The 23,293-nt window shown below is 31.3% G+C and overlaps 2 protein-coding genes across 2 annotated transcripts; both read left to right on the forward strand.

Moving 5' to 3' along the window:
• Positions 1 to 17,072: 17,072 nt before the first annotated feature.
• LOC143364874 (uncharacterized) lies at positions 17,073 to 17,753 on the forward strand. The gene has a single exon (XM_076804969.1). The coding sequence runs from the start codon at positions 17,073 to 17,075 to the stop codon at positions 17,751 to 17,753; it is 681 nt and encodes a 226-aa protein (XP_076661084.1).
• Positions 17,754 to 17,834: 81 nt separating this feature from the next.
• Positions 17,835 to 21,626, forward strand: LOC143364875 (uncharacterized). Its single transcript, XM_076804972.1, has one exon. The coding sequence runs from the start codon at positions 17,835 to 17,837 to the stop codon at positions 21,624 to 21,626; it is 3,792 nt and encodes a 1,263-aa protein (XP_076661087.1).
• The last annotated feature ends 1,667 nt before the right edge of the window (positions 21,627 to 23,293 follow it).

The raw sequence follows: 23,293 nt of genomic DNA on the forward strand, positions 1-23,293 counted from the left end.
TATACGAGAATATACCTGAATATACTAGAATATACTAGAATATAGCAGAATATACCAGAATATACCATAATATTACTAGAATATAGAAGAATATATGAGAATATACCTGAATATACCTGAATATAATAGAATATAGCAGAATATACTAGAATATACGAGAATATACCAGAATATATCATAATATTACTCGAATATAGAAGAATATACGAGAATATACCTGAATATACCATAATATTACTAGAATATAGATGAATATATGAGAATATACCTGAATATACCTGAATATACTAGAATATACTAGAATATACCATAATATTACTAGAATATAGAAGAATATACTAGAATATACGATAATATACCAGAATATACCAGAATATACTAGAATATAACAGAATATACCAGAATATACTTGAATATACCAGAATATACCATGATATTACTCGAATATGGAAGAATATTCGAGAATATACCAGAACTATACTAGAAAATAGAAGAATATACTAGAATATACGAGAATATAGCAGAATATTCCAGAATATACCAGAATATACGATAATATTACTAGAAAATAGAAGAATATACGAGAATATACCAGAATATACTAGAATATAGCAGAATATTCCAGAATATACCAGAATATACGATAATATTACTAGAATATAGAAGAATATACGAGAATATACCTGAATATACTAGAATATACTAGAATATAGCAGAATATACCAGAATGTAACATAATATTACTAGAATATAGAAGAATATATGAGAATATACCTGAATATACCTGAATATACTAGAATATAACAGAATATACCAGAATATACCATAATATTACTAGAATATAGAAGAATATACGAGTTATATACCAGAATATACTAGAATATAGCAGGATATACTAGAGTATACGAGAATATACCAGAATATATCATAATATTACTCGAATATAGAAGAATATACGAGAGTATACCTGAATATACCAGAATATTACTAGAATATATTAGAATATATGAGAATATACCTGAATATACCTGAATATACTAGAATATGGCAGAATATACCAGAATATACCAGAATATACCATAATATTACTAGAATATAGAAGAATATACGAGAATATACCAGAATATACTAGAATATACCATAATATTACTATAATATAGATGAATATATGAGAATATACCTGAATATTACTGAATATACTAGAATATACTAGAATATACCATAATATTACTAGAATATAGAAGAATATACGAGAATATACCTGAATATACTAGAATATACTAGAATATAGCAGAATATACCAGAATATACCATAATATTACTAGAATATAGAAGAATATACGAGTTATATACCAGAATATATCATAATATTACTCGAATATAGAAGAATATACGAGAATATACCTGAATATACCAGAATATTACTAGAATATAGAAGAATATATGAGAATATACCTGAATATACCTGAATATACTAGTATATGGCAGAATATACCAGAATATACCAGAATATACCATAATATTACTAGAATATAGAAGAATATACGAGAATGTACCAGAATATAGAAGAATATACGAGAATATACCAGAATATACTAGAATATAGCAGAATATTCCAGAATATACCAGAATATACGATAATATTACTAGAATATAGAAGAATATACGAGAATATACCTGAATATACTAGAATATACTAGAATATAGCAGAATATACCAGAATATACCATAATATTACTAAAATATAGAAGAATATATGAGAATATACGAGAATATACCTGAATATACTAGAATATACTAGAATATAGCAGAATATACCAGAATATACCATAATATTACTAAAATATAGAAGAATATATGAGAATATACCTGAATATACCTGAATATAATAGAATATAGCAGAATATACCAGAATATACTTGAATATACCAGAATATACCATAATATTACTAGAATATAGAAGAATATACGAGAATATAACAGACTATACCATAATATTACTCGAATATAGCAGAATATACCAGAATATACGAGAATATAGCAGAATATTCCTGAATATACCAGAATATTACTAGAATATAGAAGAATATATGAGAATATACCTGAATATACCTGAATATACTAGAATATGGCAGAATATACCAGAATATACCAGAATATACCATAATATTACTAGAATATAGAAGAATATACGAGAATATACCAGAATATACTAGAATATAGCAGAATATTCCAGAATATACCAGAATATACGATAATATTACTAGAATATAGAAGAATATACGAGAATATACCTGAATATACTAGAATATACTAGAATATAGCAGAATATACCAGAATATACCATAATATTACTAAAATATAGAAGAATATATGAGAATATACCTGAATATACCTGAATATAATAGAATATAGCAGAATATACCAGAATATACTTGAATATACCAGAATATACCATAATATTACTAGAATATAGAAGAATATACGAGAATATAACAGACTATACCATAATATTACTCGAATATAGCACAATATACCAGAATATACGAGAATATAGCAGAATATTCCTGAATATACCAGAATATACCAGAATATACTAGAATATATCATAATTTCACTAGAATATAGAAGAATATACGAGAATATACCTGAATATACTAGAATATACTAGAATATAGCAGAATATACCAGAATATACCATAATATTACTAAAATATAGAAGAATATATGAGAATATACCTGAATATACCTGAATATAATAGAATATAGCAGAATATACCAGAATATACTTGAATATACCAGAATATACCATAATATTACTAGAATATAGAAGAATATACGAGAATATAACAGACTATACCATAATATTACTCGAATATAGCAGAATATACCAGAATATACGAGAATATAGCAGAATATTCCTGAATATACCAGAATATACCAGAATATACTAGAATATATCATAATTTCACTAGAATATAGAAGAATATACGAGAATATACCTGAATATACTAGAATATACTAGAATATAGCAGAATATACCAGAATATACCATAATATTACTAAAATATAGAAGAATATATGAGAATATACCTGAATATACCTGAATATAATAGAATATAGCAGAATATACCAGAATATACTTGAATATACCAGAATATACCATAATATTACTAGAATATAGAAGAATATACGAGAATATAACAGAATATACCATAATATTACTCGAATATAGCAGAATATACCATAATATTACTAGAATATAGAAGAATATACGAGAATATAACAGAATATACCATAATATTACTCGAATATAGCAGAATATACCAGAATATACGATAATATTACTAGAATATAGCAGAATATACCTGAATATACTAGAATATGGCAGAATATACCAGAATATACCCGAATATACCATAATATTACTAGAATATAGAAGAATATACGAGAATATACCAGAATATACTAGAATATAGCAGAATATTCCAGAATATACCAGAATATACGATAATATTACTAGAATATAGAAGAATATACGAGAATATACCTGAATATACTAGAATATACTAGAATATAGCAGAATGTACCAGAATGTAACATAATATTACTAGAATATAGAAGAATATATGAGAATATACCTGAATATACCTGAATATACTAGAATATAACAGAATATACCAGAATATACCATAATATTACTAGAATATAGAAGAATATACGAGTTATATACCAGAATATACTAGAATATAGCAGGATATACTAGAGTATACGAGAATATACCAGAATATATCATAATATTACTCGAATATTGAAGAATATACGAGAGTATACCTGAATATACCAGAATATTACTAGAATATATTAGAATATATGAGAATATACCTGAATATACCTGAATATACTAGAATATGGCAGAATATACCAGAATATACCAGAATATACCATAATATTACTAGAATATAGAAGAATATACGAGAATATACCAGAATATACTAGAATATACCATAATATTACTATAATATAGATGAATATATGAGAATATACCTGAATATTACTGAATATACTAGAATATACTAGAATATACCATAATATTACTAGAATATAGAAGAATATACTAGAATATACGATAATATACCAGAATATACCAGAATATACTAGAATATAACAGAATATACCAGAATATACTTGAATATACCAGAATATACCATGATATTACTCGAATATGGAAGAATATTCGAGAATATACCAGAATATACTAGAAAATAGAAGAATATACTAGAATATACGAGAATATAGCAGAATATTCCAGAATATACCAGAATATACGATAATATTACTAGAATATAGAAGAATATACGAGAATATACCTGAATATACTAGAATATACTAGAATATAGCAGAATATACCAGAATATACCATAATATTACTAGAATATAGAAGAATATATGAGAATATACCTGAATATACCTGAATATAATAGAATATAGCAGAATATACTAGAATATACGAGAATATACCAGAATATATCATAATATTACTCGAATATAGAAGAATATACGAGAATATACCAGAATATACCTGAATATTACTAGAATATAGAAGAATATATGAGAATATACCTGAATATACATGAATATTCTAGAATATGGCAGAATATACCAGAATATACCCGAATATACCATAATATTACTAGAATATAGAAGAATATACGAGTTATATACCAGAATATACTAGAATATAGCAGGATATACTAGAATATACGAGAATATACCAGAATATATCATAATACTACTCGAATATAGAAGAATATACGAGAATATACCTGAATATACCAGAATATTACTAGAATATACAAGAATATATGAGAATATACCTGAATATACCTGAATATACTAGAATATGGCAGAATATACCAGAATATACCAGAATATACCATAATATTACTAGAATATAGAAGAATATACGAGAATATACCAGAATATACTAGAATATAGCAGAATATTCCAGAATATACCAGAATATACCAAAATATACGGTAGTATTACTAGAATATAGAAGAATATACGAGAATATACATGAATATACTATAATATACTAGAATATAGCAGAATATACCAGAATATACCATAATATTACTAGAATATAGATGAATATATGAGAATATACCTGAATATACCTGAATATACTAGAATATACTAGAATATACCATAATATTACTAGAATATAGAAGAATATACTAGAATATACGATAATATACGAGAATATACCAGAATATACCAGAATATACTAGAATATAACAGAATATACCAGAATATACTTGAATATACCAGAATATACCATAATATTACTAGAATATAGAAGAATATACGAGAATATACCAGAATATACGAGAATATACCAGAATCTACTAGAATATAGCAGAATATACTAGAATATACGAGAATATAGCAGAATATTCCAGAATATACCAGAATATACCATAATATTACTAGAATATAGAAGAATATACGAGAATATAACAGAATATACCATAATATTACTCGAATATAGCAGAATATACCATAATATTACTAGAATATAGAAGAATATACGAGAATATAACAGAATATACCATAATATTACTCGAATATAGCAGAATATACCAGAATATACGATAATATTACTAGAATATAGCAGAATATACCAGAATATACGAGAATATAGCAGAATATTCCTGAATATACCAGAATATACCAGAATATACTAGAATATATCATAATTTCACTAGAATATAGAAGAATATATGAGAATATACCTGAATATACTAGAATATACTAGAATATAGCAGAATATACCAGAATATACCATAATATTACTAAAATATAGAAGAATATATGAGAATATACCTGAATATACCTGAATATAATAGAATATAGCAGAATATACCAGAATATACTTGAATATACCAGAATATACCATAATATTACTAGAATATAGAAGAATATACGAGAATATAACAGAATATACCATAATATTACTCGAATATAGCAGAATATACCATAATATTACTAGAATATAGAAGAATATACGAGAATATAACAGAATATACCATAATATTACTCGAATATAGCAGAATATACCAGAATATACGATAATATTACTAGAATATAGCAGAATATACCTGAATATACTAGAATATGGCAGAATATACCAGAATATACCCGAATATACCATAATATTACTAGAATATAGAAGAATATACGAGAATATACCAGAATATACTAGAATATAGCAGAATATTCCAGAATATACCAGAATATACGATAATATTACTAGAATATAGAAGAATATACGAGAATATACCTGAATATACTAGAATATACTAGAATATAGCAGAATATACCAGAATGTAACATAATATTACTAGAATATAGAAGAATATATGAGAATATACCTGAATATACCTGAATATACTAGAATATAACAGAATATACCAGAATATACCATAATATTACTAGAATATAGAAGAATATACGAGTTATATACCAGAATATACTAGAATATAGCAGGATATACTAGAATATACGAGAATATACCTGAATATATCATAATATTACTCGAATATAGAAGAATATACGAGAATATACCTGAATATACCAGAATATTACTAGAATATACAAGAATATATGAGAATATACCTGAATATACCTGAATATACTAGAATATGGCAGAATATACCAGAATATACCAGAATATACCATAATATTACTAGAATATAGAAGAATATACGAGAATATACCAGAATATACTAGAATATAGAAGAATATTCCAGAATATACCAGAATATACCAAAATATACGGTAGTATTACTAGAATATAGAAGAATATACGAGAATATACATGAATATACTATAATATACTAGAATATAGCAGAATATACCAGAATATACCATAATATTACTAGAATATAGATGAATATATGAGAATATACCTGAATATACCTGAATATACTAGAATATACTAGAATATACCATAATATTACTAGAATATAGAAGAATATATGAGAATATAACAGAATATAGCAGAATATACCAGAATATACGATAATATTACTAGAATATAGCAGAATATACCTGAATATACTAGAATATGGCAGAATATACCAGAATATACCCGAATATACCATAATATTACTAGAATATAGAAGAATATACGAGAATATACCAGAATATACTAGAATATAGCAGAATATTCCAGAATATACCAGAATATACGATAATATTACTAGAATATAGAAGAATATACGAGAATATACCTGAATATACTAGAATATACTAGAATATAGCAGAATATACCAGAATGTAACATAATATTACTAGAATATAGAAGAATATATGAGAATATACCTGAATATACCTGAATATACTAGAATATAACAGAATATACCAGAATATACCATAATATTACTAGAATATAGAAGAATATACGAGTTATATACCAGAATATACTAGAATATAGCAGGATATACTAGAGTATACGAGAATATACCAGAATATATCATAATATTACTCGAATATAGAAGAATATACGAGAGTATACCTGAATATACCAGAATATTACTAGAATATATTAGAATATATGAGAATATACCTGAATATACCTGAATATACTAGAATATGGCAGAATATACCAGAATATACCAGAATATACCATAATATTACTAGAATATAGAAGAATATACGAGAATATACCAGAATATACTAGAATATACCATAATAATACTATAATATAGATGAATATATGAGAATATACCTGAATATTACTGAATATACTAGAATATACTAGAATATACCATAATATTACTAGAATATAGAAGAATATACGAGAATATACCTGAATATACTAGAATATACTAGAATATAGCAGAATATACCAGAATATACCATAATATTACTAGAATATAGAAGAATATACGAGTTATATACCAGAATATATCATAATATTACTCGAATATAGAAGAATATACGAGAATATACCTGAATATACCAGAATATTACTAGAATATAGAAGAATATATGAGAATATACCTGAATATACCTGAATATACTAGAATATGGCAGAATATACCAGAATATACCAGAATATACCATAATATTACTAGAATATAGAAGAATATACGAGAATATACCAGAATATAGAAGAATATACGAGAATATACCAGAATATACTAGAATATAGCAGAATATTCCAGAATATACCAGAATATACGATAATATTACTAGAATATAGAAGAATATACGAGAATATACCTGAATATACTAGAATATACTAGAATATAGCAGAATATACCAGAATATACCATAATATTACTAAAATATAGAAGAATATATGAGAATATACCTGAATATACCTGAATATAATAGAATATAGCAGAATATACCAGAATATACTTGAAAATACCAGAATATACCATAATATTACTAGAATATAGAAGAATATACGAGAATATAACAGACTATACCATAATATTACTAGAATATAGCAGAATATACCAGAATATACGAGAATATAGCAGAATATTCCTGAATATACCAGAATATACCAGAATATACCATAATATTACTAGAATATAGAAGAATATACGAGAATATAACAGAATATACCATAATATTATTCGAATATAGCAGAATATACCATAATATTACTAGAATATAGAAGAATATACGAGAATATAACAGAATATACCATAATATTACTCGAATATAGCAGAATATACCAGAATATACGATAATATTACTAGAATATAGCAGAATATACCTGAATATACTAGAATATGGCAGAATATACCAGAATATACCCGAATATACCATAATATTACTAGAATATAGAAGAATATACGAGAATATACCAGAATATACTAGAATATAGCAGAATATTCCAGAATATACCAGAATATACGATAATATTACTAGAATATAGAAGAATATACGAGAATATACCTGAATATACTAGAATATACTAGAATATAGCAGAATATACCAGAATGTAACATAATATTACTAGAATATAGAAGAATATATGAGAATATACCTGAATATACCTGAATATACTAGAATATAACAGAATATACCAGAATATACCATAATATTACTAGAATATAGAAGAATATACGAGTTATATACCAGAATATACTAGAATATAGCAGGATATACTAGAGTATACGAGAATATACCAGAATATATCATAATATTACTCGAATATAGAAGAATATACGAGAGTACAGAATATTACTAGGAATATAATAGAATATATGAGAAATATACCTGAATATACCTGAATATACTAGAATATGGCAGAATATACCAGAATATACCAGAATATACCATAATATTACTAGAATATAGAAGAATATACGAGAATATACCAGAATATACTAGAATTATACCATAATATTACTATAATATAGATGAATATATGAGAATATACCTGAATATTACTGAATATACTAGAATATACTAGAATATACCATAATATTACTAGAATATAGAAGAATATACTAGAATATACGATAATATACCAGAATATACCAGAATATACTAGAATATAACAGAATATACCAGAATATACTTGAATATACCAGAATATACCATGATATTACTCGAATATGGAAGAATATTCGAGAATATACCAGAATATACTAGAAAATAGAAGAATATACTAGAATATACGAGAATATAGCAGAATATTCCAGAATATACCAGAATATACGATAATATTACTAGAATATTAGAAGAATATACGAGAATATACCTGAATATACTAGAATATACTAGAATATAGCAGAATATACCAGAATATACCATAATATTACTAGAATATAGAAGAATATATGAGAATATACCTGGAATATACCTGGAATATAATAGAATATAGCAGAATATACTAGAATATACGAGAATATACCAGAATATATCATAAATATTACTCGAATATAGAAGAATATACGAGAATATACCAGAAATATACCTGAATATTACTAGAATATAGAAGAATATATGAGAATATACCTGAATATACATGAATATTCTAGAATATGGCAGAATATACCAGAATATAACCCGAATATACCATAATATTACTAGAATGTAGAAGAATATTACGAGTTATATACCAGAATATACTAGAATATAGCAGGATATACTAGAATATACGAGAATATACCAGGAATATATTCATAATATTACTCGAATATAGAAGAATATACGAGAATATACCTGAATATACCAGAATATTACTAGAATATACAAGAATATATGAGAATATACCTGAATATACCTGAATATACTAGAATATGGCAGAATATACCAGAATATACCAGAATATACCATAATATTACTAGAATATAGAAGAATATACGAGAATATACCAGAATATACTAGAATATAGCAGAATATTCCAGAATATACCAGAATATACCAAAATATACGGTAGTATTACTAGAATATAGAAGAATATACGAGAATATACATGAATATACTATAATATACTAGAATATACCATAATATTACTAGAATATGGAAGAATATACTAGAATATACGATAATATACGAGAATATACCAGAATATACCAGAATATACCAGAATCTACTAGAATATAGCAAGAATATACTAGAAATATACGAGAATATAGCAGAATATTCCAGAATATACCAGAATATACCATAATATTACTAGAATATAGAAGAATATACGAGAATATAACAGAATATACCATAATATTACTCGAATATAGCAGAATATACCATAATATTACTAGAATATAGAAGAAATATACGAGAATATAACAGAATATACCATAATATTACTAGAATATAGAAGAATATACGAGAATATACCAGAATATACTAGAATATAGCAGAAATATTCCAGAATATACCAGAATATAGAAGAATATACGAGAATATACCTGAATATACTAGAATATACCTAGAATATAGCAGAATATACCAGAATATACCATAATATTACTAGAATATAGATGAATTTATGAGAATATACGTGAATATACTGAATATACTAGAATATACTAGAAATATACCATAATATTACTAGAATATAGAAGAATATACTAGAAATATACGAGAATATACCAGAATATACCAGAATATACTAGAATATAGCAGAATATACCAGAAATATACCATAATATTACTAGAATATACCAGAATATATGAGAATATACCTGAATATACCTGAATATACTAGAATATGGCAGAATATACCAGAATATACCAGAATATACCATAATATTACTAGAATATAGAAGAATATACGAGAATATACCTGAATATACTAGAATTATACTAGGAATATACCATAATATTACTCGAATATAGAAGAATATACGAGAATATACCAGAATATACCAGAAATATTACTAGAATATAGAAAGAATATATGAGAATATACCTGAATATACCTGAATATACTAGCATATGGCAGAATATACCAGAATATACCAGAATATACCATAAATATTACTAGAATATAGAAGAATATACGATAATACATCAGAATATAGCAGAATATTCCAGAAATATACCAGAATATACGATAATATTACTAGAATATAGAAGAATATACGAGAATATACCAGAATATTACTAGAATATAGAAGAATATATGAGAATATTCCTGAATATACCTGACTATACTAGAATATTGCAAGAATATACCAGAATATACCAGAAATATACCATAATATTACTCGAAATATGGAAAAAATATACGAGAATATACCAGAATAAACTAGAAAATAGCAGAATATACTAGAATATACGAGAATATAGCAGAATATTTCCAGAATATACCAGAATATACCATGATATTACTAGAATATAGGAGAATATACCCAGAATATACTTGAAATATACTAGAATATAGCAGAATATACCAGAATATACCAGAATATACCATAAATATTACTAGAATATAGGAGAATATACCAGAATATACTTGAATATTGTAGAATATAGCAGAATATTCTAGAATATACCATAATATTACTAGAATATAGAAGAATATACTAGAGTATACGAGAATATACCAGAATATACCAGGAATAAACTAGAATATAACCGAATATACCAGAATATACCATAATATATTACTCGAATATGGAAGAATATACGAGAAATATACCAGAATATAATAGAAAATAACAGAATATGCTAGAATATACGAGAATATGGCAGAATATTCCAGAATATACCAGAATATACGATAAATATTACTAGAATATAGAAGAATATACAAGAATATAACCTGAATATACTAGAATATACTAGAATATACTAGAATATAGCAGAATATACCAGAATGTAACATAATATTTACTAGAATATAGAAGAATATATGAGAATATACGAAGAATATATGAGAATATACCTGAATATACCTGAATATACTAGAATATAACAGAATATACCAGAATATACCATAATATTACTAGAATATAGAAGAATATACGAGTTATATACCAGAATATACTAGAATATAGCAGGATATACTAGAGTATACGAGAATATACCAGAATATATCATAATATTACTCGAATATAGAAGAATATACGAGAGTATACCTGAATATACCAGAATATTACTAGAATATAATAGAATATATGAGAATATACCTGAATATACCTGAATATACTAGAATATGGCAGAATATACCAGAATATACCAGAATATACCATAATATTACTAGAATATAGAAGAATATACGAGAATATACCAGAATATACTAGAATATACCATAATATTACTATAATATAGATGAATATATGAGAATATACCTGAATATTACTGAATATACTAGAATATACTAGAATATACCATAATATTACTAGAATATAGAAGAATATACTAGAATATACGATAATATACCAGAATATACCAGAATATACTAGAATATAACAGAATATACCAGAATATACTTGAATATACCAGAATATACCATGATATTACTCGAATATGGAAGAATATTCGAGAATATACCAGAATATACTAGAAAATAGAAGAATATACTAGAATATACGAGAATATAGCAGAATATTCCAGAATATACCAGAATATACGATAATATTACTAGAATATAGAAGAATATACGAGAATATACCTGAATATACTAGAATATACTAGAATATAGCAGAATATACCAGAATATACCATAATATTACTAGAATATAGAAGAATATATGAGAATATACCTGAATATACCTGAATATAATAGAATATAGCAGAATATACTAGAATATACGAGAATATACCAGAATATATCATAATATTACTCGAATATAGAAGAATATACGAGAATATACCAGAATATACCTGAATATTACTAGAATATAGAAGAATATATGAGAATATACCTGAATATACATGAATATTCTAGAATATGGCAGAATATACCAGAATATACCCGAATATACCATAATATTACTAGAATATAGAAGAATATACGAGTTATATACCAGAATATACTAGAATATAGCAGGATATACTAGAATATACGAGAATATACCAGAATATATCATAATATTACTCGAATATAGAAGAATATACGAGAATATACCTGAATATACCAGAATATACTTGAATATTGTAGAATATAGCAGAATATTCTAGAATATACCATAATATTACTAGAATATAGAAGAATATACTAGAGTATACGAGAATATACCAGAATATACCAGAATAAACTAGAATATAACCGAATATACCAGAATATACTTGAATATACCAGAATATACCATAATATTACTCGAATATGGAAGAATATACGAGAATATACCAGAATATAATAGAAAATAACAGAATATGCTAGAATATACGAGAATATGGCAGAATATTCCAGAATATACCAGAATATACGATAATATTACTAGAATATAGAAGAATATACAAGAATATACCTGAATATACTAGAATATACTAGAATATAGCAGAATGTACCAGAATATACCATAATATTACTAGAATATAGAAGAATATATGAGAATATACCTGAATATACCTGAATATAATATAATATAGCAGAATATACCAGAATATACTTGAATATTCCAGAATATACCATAATATTACTAGAATATAGAAGAATATACGAGAATATAACAGAATATACCAGAATATAGCATAATATTACTAGAACATAGAAGAATGTACGAGAATATACCTGAATATACTAGAATATAACAGAATATACCATAATATTACTTGAATATAGCAGAATATACCAGAATATACGATAATATTACTAGAATAAAGCAGAATATACTAGAATATACGAGAATATAGCAGAATATTCCTGAATATACCAGAATATACCAGAATATACTAGAATATACCATAATATCACTAGAATATAGAAGAATATACGAGAATATACCAGAATATACGAGAATATACCAGAATATACTAGAAAATAGCAGAATATACTAGAATATAGCAGAATATTCCAGAATATACCAGCATATACGATAATATTACTAGAATATAGAAGAATATAAGGGCATATACAAGAATATACCACAATATTACTAGAATATAGAAGAATATATGTGAATATACCTGAATATACCTGAATATACTAGAATATGGCAGAATATACCAGAATATACCAGAATATACCATAATATTACTAGAATATAGAAAAATATACGAGAATATACCTGAATATACTAGAATATACTAGAATATAGCAGAATATACCAGAATATACCAGAATATTACTAGAATATAGAAGAATATATGAGAATATACCTGAATATACCTGAATACACTAGAATATGGCAGAATATACCAGAATATACCAGAATGTACCATAATATTACTAGAATATAGAAGAATATAGGAGAATATACCAGAATATACTAGAATATAGCAGAATATTCCAGAATATACCAGAATATACGGTAGTATTACTAGAATATAGAAGAATATACGAGAATATACCTGAATATACTAGAATATACTAGAATATAGCAGAATATACCAGAATGTACCATAATTTTACTAGAATATAGAAGAATATATGAGAATATACCTGATGTTCGATTTCACGTATTTGTTTAGAGGCCCTTTTCCGATTATTTGCTGTCCTTCGTTTACTTAGAAGAATGCTTAGTCCTCGAAATGTCGAAAACGTGCACTCGAGGGTTTAAGCTGACAGCATTGGAAAAGTGGCCATAAAGTCAATTCGTTAGACTCTCGTTTCGAGTACCGATCGCGAGGTACGCGAGGGTCCCGAATTCGGACTACAACGGGCCGTTGTCCGTAGCACGCAGCGGCCAAGGAAACGCAGTCCTTGCGTCGCATCGCCAGGCCTCACAGGTCATATTTCACAAGGGCACCTGGGTTGTGTCTATCGAGACACGCTCGGGTTCGAGCCTAAGATCGCATCCCCTTGGTTTCGTGAGCGTACTCAGACCAAAGGGGTAATAAACCACGTTCGGGCCACTTGGGCCAGCCAGCACGCGGGCCACGCAGGCCATAAATTTCGAAGGCCACTCAGGCCGAAAAACAGACGCGCTGTTCCGAGGTCCTTAAAACACGCATTTTTCGAGATTTCCCATTTTCGGCTGAGGAGGAGCTTCCACCTCCACCACGAGAAGAAGACCCTCCTCCTACAGTCTAAGTGACGAATGGGGTGCCTTTTCCCCCAAAATTGGGCCTATGCCTACGAATTTCCTCGTTACACGAGTTGACGAGAGAGCGGACCTCGGAACAGCAAGATCAGAATCATCCGCGCATCTGAAGCATTCAGAACCCTCAGAATCATCCGCGCATCTGAAGCAGACAGAACACAGAAACACTCGCGCATCTACACGATTTTTAAAACGCACATAGTCCGTCAATTTCCACACTGCGACCACTGTTCCTAAATTAACCAATCACCTAAGGTTAATTCGGCAGGTGATAGTGCCGTGTATTGTTTAAAAATAAACGAACATTGTCACAAAACTCTCATTTATTTAACATACCGACACAAAACATTTCATGGTCCTTCGAGCCGGATCAGTGATCTAGTGGAGTGTGTGTAAAACGGACATTCACGAGATTTGTCAGCCTTGACGATCTCCATCTCTTCGGGGAAGCCACATCAGTGACATCGGGGAACCAACGTCCTCCTGGCAGCAAGCGGACCGGAGGCGTTCACAGCATCCCAGTACTGTTGTTGGCGACACATCCACCGGGAGATCAACAAACACTGGGGACCTGAGTTCCAGCCTGCTGATTCTCCAGGATCAAGGAACCAGGAACGAGACAGCGAAAGAAGCCATCGGCAAGGTAGGCTTGTCAAATTCGCACACAATCAAATCCTTTCTTATTTCGTACTTCCTTTCTGTCTCGATTTCACGAAATGGCGTCCTCAAGCAAACAAACAATCGACAAAAACGAACAAATCGGTTCATTACGCAATAAGTGTAGATTTTTCAAAGGCCAAATCACCGTCCTGAACAACTTTGTTGCGTGTTATAAAGATTCTCCGTTAGAACGCATAAAACTTCGCGAAAGAATCGGCCGGTTAAGAGATCTATTTTCTAAATTCAATCAGCATCAAGACGAGCTTGCAATGCTGTCCGATGATTATGAGGAATTAGATAGGCAACGAGAACAGGTAACCGAGAATTATGACAACGCCATTGCGTCAGCGATTCAATTACAAGAATCTTTCGCGACAAACACAAAAATCACGCTTTCTGAAAACAATCACGACGAATCAAAGATTATTCGGGTCAATTTGCCAAAGATAGATTTACCAAAATTCGACGGGCGAATTGAACACTGGGTAACATTTAAGGACGCGTTTCAAACAATGATTCACACACATACCGGGTTAAGCAATATACAAAAATTAAATTACTTGAAATTATCCCTATCGGGAAGGGCCGAAATCGCAATCGGCGCATTCACAATAAGTGATGAAAAACTACGAAGCCGCTTGGAAGCACTTAACCGAAATTTACGACAATAAACGCGCATTGGTACTTCGACACGCGGCTCTTTTACGCGACACACCCGCGATGTCAAACGATTCATCAGAATCAATTCGTGATCTTGCAAACTACATGCAACTTCACATTCGATCACTCGAAGCGTTAGGACGGAAAAAGGAAGATATCGCGAATGATCTTCTAACTAGCATCCTCATTTCGCGAATGGGCAAGGAAACGCGGAAAACGTGGGAACGCACGTTATCCGATACCGAAGTGCCCAAAATTGATGATATTTTCAAGTTCTTGCATATGGCATCACATCAATGCAAGGATTATGAAACCGTATCGTACAATAATCACCAGAGACAAGAAAACACACATCAAAAATCACACTCTAACAATAATCGCGCAAAATACAATCCACCTAAACGTAATTCGCCACCGCCTTCGCCAAGATCAGTCCGGCGGGTTTTCAACACCGCAATACAATTCCCAACGTGTGGGATCTGTAAATCGGGATCGCACGCAGCATTTCAATGTAAATCGTTTTTAGATGCATCTGTAGAAAAACGCATTGAGTTAGTTCGCAAGTCAAATTTATGCTACAATTGCCTAAAACCGGGACATTCGCACAATACATGTCGCGGTGGCAGATGCAAAAAATGCAACCTACCGCATAACACACATTTGCATTTGGATAGCAAATCCGACAGACCAAAATTAGAATCTCGCGATGACACCACGTCAACAGAAACCACCGATCCATGACTAGTTACTCGCTTCGATATTACACATCAATTAAACAATCACATCACTTCGCTTATCACAGACGGTTCAACACACGGTTTGATGGCTACGGCCATAGTTCACGCAATAGACAAAGACAAAAAACCAATCGAATGTAGAACCTTATTAGACACTTGCTCCAACGCAAACTTCATCACGTCCGATTTAGCGAAAAAATTAAACCTACAAACGCACGAACAAAGTGTAACCATCGAAGCTTTGAACGATTTAAACACTGTAACGAATCGGATTGTCAAATTGAAAATTGTCTCTCGGATAACAAATTTTAATCGCACACTCAGTTTTTTCATAATACCTAGAATTGCCAGTCATTTACCCGATTGTCAAATTGATAGGACAAAAATTCAAATTCCGCATAATATAAAATTAGCAGATCCGCATTTCCATCGGCCGGCTCCAATCGACATGCTGATTGGTACGGGACCGACGATATCGTGTCTCAGCATTGGTCAGGTTAAATTATCAACGCGAGATAATTCCGATTTGATCCTCCAAAAAACGCAGTTAGGATGGATCATCGGGGGGAGTGCTCCTATTCACCTGGCAAGAAACACACGCACTACATTAGTAAATAATGTCAACTTCGATCTAACCAAATTCTGGCAAATCGAAGAAGGTCCGTCGCATCCTCATCTCACACCGGAGGAAGAGGAATGCGAGGCACATTTTAAACGCACATTTTCACGCAACAAAACCGGAAGATACGTCGTCGCGCTTCCGTTTAATCAATACAAACAAAATCTAGGCGAATCCCGTACGCGCGCATTAAATCGATTCCTATCGCTAGAACGAAAACTTACACACAACTCAGATTTACGAACCGAATATACAAAAGTAATCAACGAATATCTGTCATTGGGTCACATGAGTCAGGTAGAAACACCTGACATTTCGGACGGATTCTACCTGCCACATCACGCGGTAATAAAGCCGACAAGCACAACGACGAAGGTTCGAGTGGTCTTCGATGGATCGGCCAAATCGACCACCGGATACTCGTTAAATAACGCACTTCTGACTGGTCCAACCATACAGGACGATATTTTTTGTTTACTTCTTCGGTTCCGCATGCATTCGTTTGTTCTGACTGGCGACATAGAGAAAATGTACAGACAGTTTCTAGTACGTCCAGAAGACCGCGCGTACCAAAGAATTTTATGGAGGAACGAACAAAACGAAATCGCAACTTACGAATTGAAAACAATTACATTCGGACTATCCTCTGCTCCATACTTAGCCACGCGATGCCTTCAGCAATTAGCAATCGATGAATCACACAATTACGGCGCGGCTTCCGAAGTCATTAAACGGGACATCTATGTAGATGATCTCTTGACCGGAGCCGCCACATACAAAGACGCGCAAAAATTACGAAACGAGATCATTTGTTTACTCAAACGAGGAGGATTAAATATCCGCCAATGGGTATCAAATGATCCTCGTCTTTTATCAGATCTCTCTGAAGAGCAAGTACATCCCAAGTTTTTCGGTGACGAAACAGTCAAAACCTTGGGAGTGTCATGGAATCCGCACACAGATTCATTTAGTTATTCAGTGAATGTTAACAATAACGAAACACACACAAAACGCACAATCTTATCTACCATCGCGAAAATTTTCGATCCTTTGGGTCTCCTTGGGCCAGTAATAGTTGTTGCAAAAATTCTTATGCAGCAACTCTGGCAACTTAAGGTAGATTGGGATGAGTCATTGCCCATGGCCATACAACAGGAATGGTCCACATACCAAACTCAATTAAAATCACTCACAACTGTAACATTTAAACGACACGTCGCGCAGAGTTCGGTCAGAACAATCGAATTGCATGGCTTCTGTGACGCCAGCGAACGCGCGTACGGAGCTAGTATTTACATACGCACAATAGATAAATCCGGAAATATAAAATCAAGTCTTCTTTGCGCAAAATCACGCGTTGCGCCATTAAAAACCGTTAGCCTCGCACGTCTAGAACTTTGCGGTGCCACTTTGCTCGCGAACTTGTATTGTGCAGTAAAAGACGCAATTAATCACACGCATTTAAAAACGATTTTTTGGACCGACTCCACGATCGTGTTGCATTGGCTGTTGCGATCTCCGAACACACTTAAAACCTTTGTCGCGAATCGCGTCGCGGAAATCCAAAATAAAACAAACATTAAGGCATGGCAACACGTCAGATCTGGTGACAACCCCGCAGACTTATTATCTCGGGGTATCACAGCTCGGGAATTGATCAAAAATAATTTCTGGCAATTCGGACCAGAATGGCTTGCATACGATGAATCATTATGGCCGGAATCGTGTGTCGAAGTACCCAATGCAATACCAGAATTACGCAAAATCACATGTTTTACTTCTACAGTCATAAACGCACAGGAAATTCTTGAACGAAGTTCATGCATCAGGCGACTTCGTAGGATAATCTCATATTGCTTACGATTTTTACCTAAAGGCCGTTGTCGCGGTCCAATTACTGTATCAGAAATCAATCGCGCAAATAATAAGATCATTAAATTGACGCAAGAAACAGCATTTCGAGAAGAATTGAATGATCTCAAATCCGGACACGCATTGAATACCAAAAGTAAATTTCTTTGTTTAACTCCTTTTCTTGATGAGAATGGGCTTTTACGCGTAGGAGGTCGCCTCCAAAATTCAAATCTCAATTTCAACCAGAAGCATCCGATTCTTTTGCCGAAGAATAATTTCATAACGGAATTAATCATACGCGACGCTCACGTTAATAATATGCATTCTGGTTTAACCGCAACATTGTACAACGTCCGTCAATCGTATTGGCCGATTGATGGTAAAAACACAACACGCAAAATAATTCGCAACTGTGTCAAATGTTTCCGGGTCAACCCACCTACCACCAAGTACATAATGGGCAATCTTCCCACACATCGAGTCACAGAAAATCGACCATTTATCAACACAGGCGTCGATTATTGCGGCCCTTTTTATATAAAGGAACGTCAGTACCGAAACCGCACCCGAATAAAGATATACGTCGCAGTCTTTATTTGTTTTTCATCCAAGGCAGTACACCTTGAGGTGGTTGGTGATATGACCACGGAAGCATTTTTAGCAGCTTTTAAAAGATTTATCGCACGGCGCGGAATTTGCAAAAATGTATATTCCGATAATGGTACAAATTTTGTCGGTGCCAATAATGAGATAATCGAGCTTCTCAGAGTTCTGCAAGAGGATGAAAAGGCCAGACGCTTTCTAACGGATAAAGATATTACTTGGCATTTCATACCCGCACTCTCTCCTCATTTCGGCGGACTCTGGGAAGCTGCGGTTAAATCTTTTAAACATCATCTCAAACGCGTAGTGGGCGAGGAACTGTTTACGCTCGAACAATTTAACACTTTTGTAACGGAAATCGAGGCAATCCTGAATTCCCGTCCGTTAACACCGTTGTCTTCCGATCCCAATGATCCCTCAGCTCTTACTCCTGGCCATTTATTGATTGGTTCCGCGTTGACAAGTCTGCCAGAGGTCGATTTCACCGAAACCTCGACCAATCGGTTGTCAAAATGGCAACACATTCAGAAAGTCAAACAAGACTTCTGGATTAGGTGGTCAAAGGAATACATCCACCATCTTAATGTACGCGCAAAATGGACCAGGGGCGAGCACAGCATCCAGGTGGGGGCGATCGTGGTCCTCAAAGATGACCATCTACCACCGATGAGCTGGAGTCTAGGACGAGTCGAGGAAATTCATCCTGGCAGGGACGGCATCACTCGCGCAGTCTCCGTTAAAACCATTAACGGCATTTATAAGCGGAATGTTAAGCAAATTGCACCACTTCCGTTAGACTAAAATTGTCACACTTACCCTTTCCTTATAAGATAAGGTTTCGTTAGCATTAGTTCGCACATTTTCGTATTGATCATTTATATTAGTTGCGCACATTATTTATCTAGTTCTACACGCGTATCTTTTTTAAATTTAAGTTGCGCCTTACTATTAATTTTACTCGCATTATATTCACACTACTTACGTTCCAACTTCGCATTATATGATTCGCATATTTCGTTACATATCAGTTTCGTACATTGTATGTTTAGTTTTAGACGCGTATCTTCTTTATTTTTCAAGTCGCGTCTTATTCTTAATTTTACTCGCGTTATATTCACAGTACTTTTTGCGTTTCAACTTCGCATCATATAATCCACACATTTCGTTTGTGCTATTACTCGCATTATATCATGTTATATTCTTGAATGACTGTATCATTCAACGGGGGGAGCATGTTCGATTTCACGTATTTGTTTAGAGGCCCTTTTCCGATTATTTGCTGTCCTTCGTTTACTTAGAAGAATGCTTAGTCCTCGAAATGTCGAAAACGTGCACTCGAGGGTTTAAGCTGACAGCATTGGAAAAGTGGCCATAAAGTCAATTCGTTAGACTCTCGTTTCGAGTACCGATCGCGAGGTACGCGAGGGTCCCGAATTCGGACTACAACGGGCCGTTGTCCGTAGCACGCAGCGGCCAAGGAAACGCAGTCCTTGCGTCGCATCGCCAGGCCTCACAGGTCATATTTCACAAGGGCACCTGGGTTGTGTCTATCGAGACACGCTCGGGTTCGAGCCTAAGATCGCATCCCCTTGGTTTCGTGAGCGTACTCAGACCAAGGGGGTAATAAACCACGTTCGGGCCACTTGGGCCAGCCAGCACGCGGGCCACGCAGGCCATAAATTTCGAAGGCCACTCAGGCCGAAAAACAGACGCGCTGTTCCGAGGTCCTTAAAACACGCATTTTTCGAGATTTCCCATTTTCGGCTGAGGAGGAGCTTCCACCTCCACCACGAGAAGAAGACCCTCCTCCTACAGTCTAAGTGACGAATGGGGTGCCTTTTCCCCCAAAATTGGGCCTATGCCTACGAATTTCCTCGTTACACGAGTTGACGAGAGAGCGGACCTCGGAACAGCAAGATCAGAATCATCCGCGAATCTGAAGCATTCAGAACCCTCAGAATCATCCGCGCATCTGAAGCAGACAGAACACAGAAACACTCGCGCATCTACACGATTTTTAAAACGCACATAGTCCGTCAATTTCCACACTGCGACCACTGTTCCTAAATTAACCAATCACCTAAGGTTAATTCGGCAGGTGATAGTGCCGTGTATTGTTTAAAAATAAACGAACATTGTCACAAAACTCTCATTTATTTAACATACCGACACAAAACATTTCACCTGAATATACCTGAATATACTAGAATATAGCAGAATATACCAGAATATACCATAATATTACTAGAATATAGAAGAATATACGAGTTATATACCAGAATATACTAGAATATAGCAGAATATACTAGAATATTCGAGAATATACCAGAATATATCAAAATATTACTCGAATATAGAAGAATATACGAGAATATACCTGAATATACCAGAATATTACTAGAATATAGAAGAATATATGAGAATATACCTGAACATACCTGAATATACTAGAATATACCAGAATATAC

This window comes from Halictus rubicundus, unplaced genomic scaffold (assembly GCF_050948215.1).
Source record: "Halictus rubicundus isolate RS-2024b unplaced genomic scaffold, iyHalRubi1_principal scaffold1101, whole genome shotgun sequence".
NCBI lineage: Eukaryota > Metazoa > Arthropoda > Insecta > Hymenoptera > Halictidae > Halictus > Halictus rubicundus.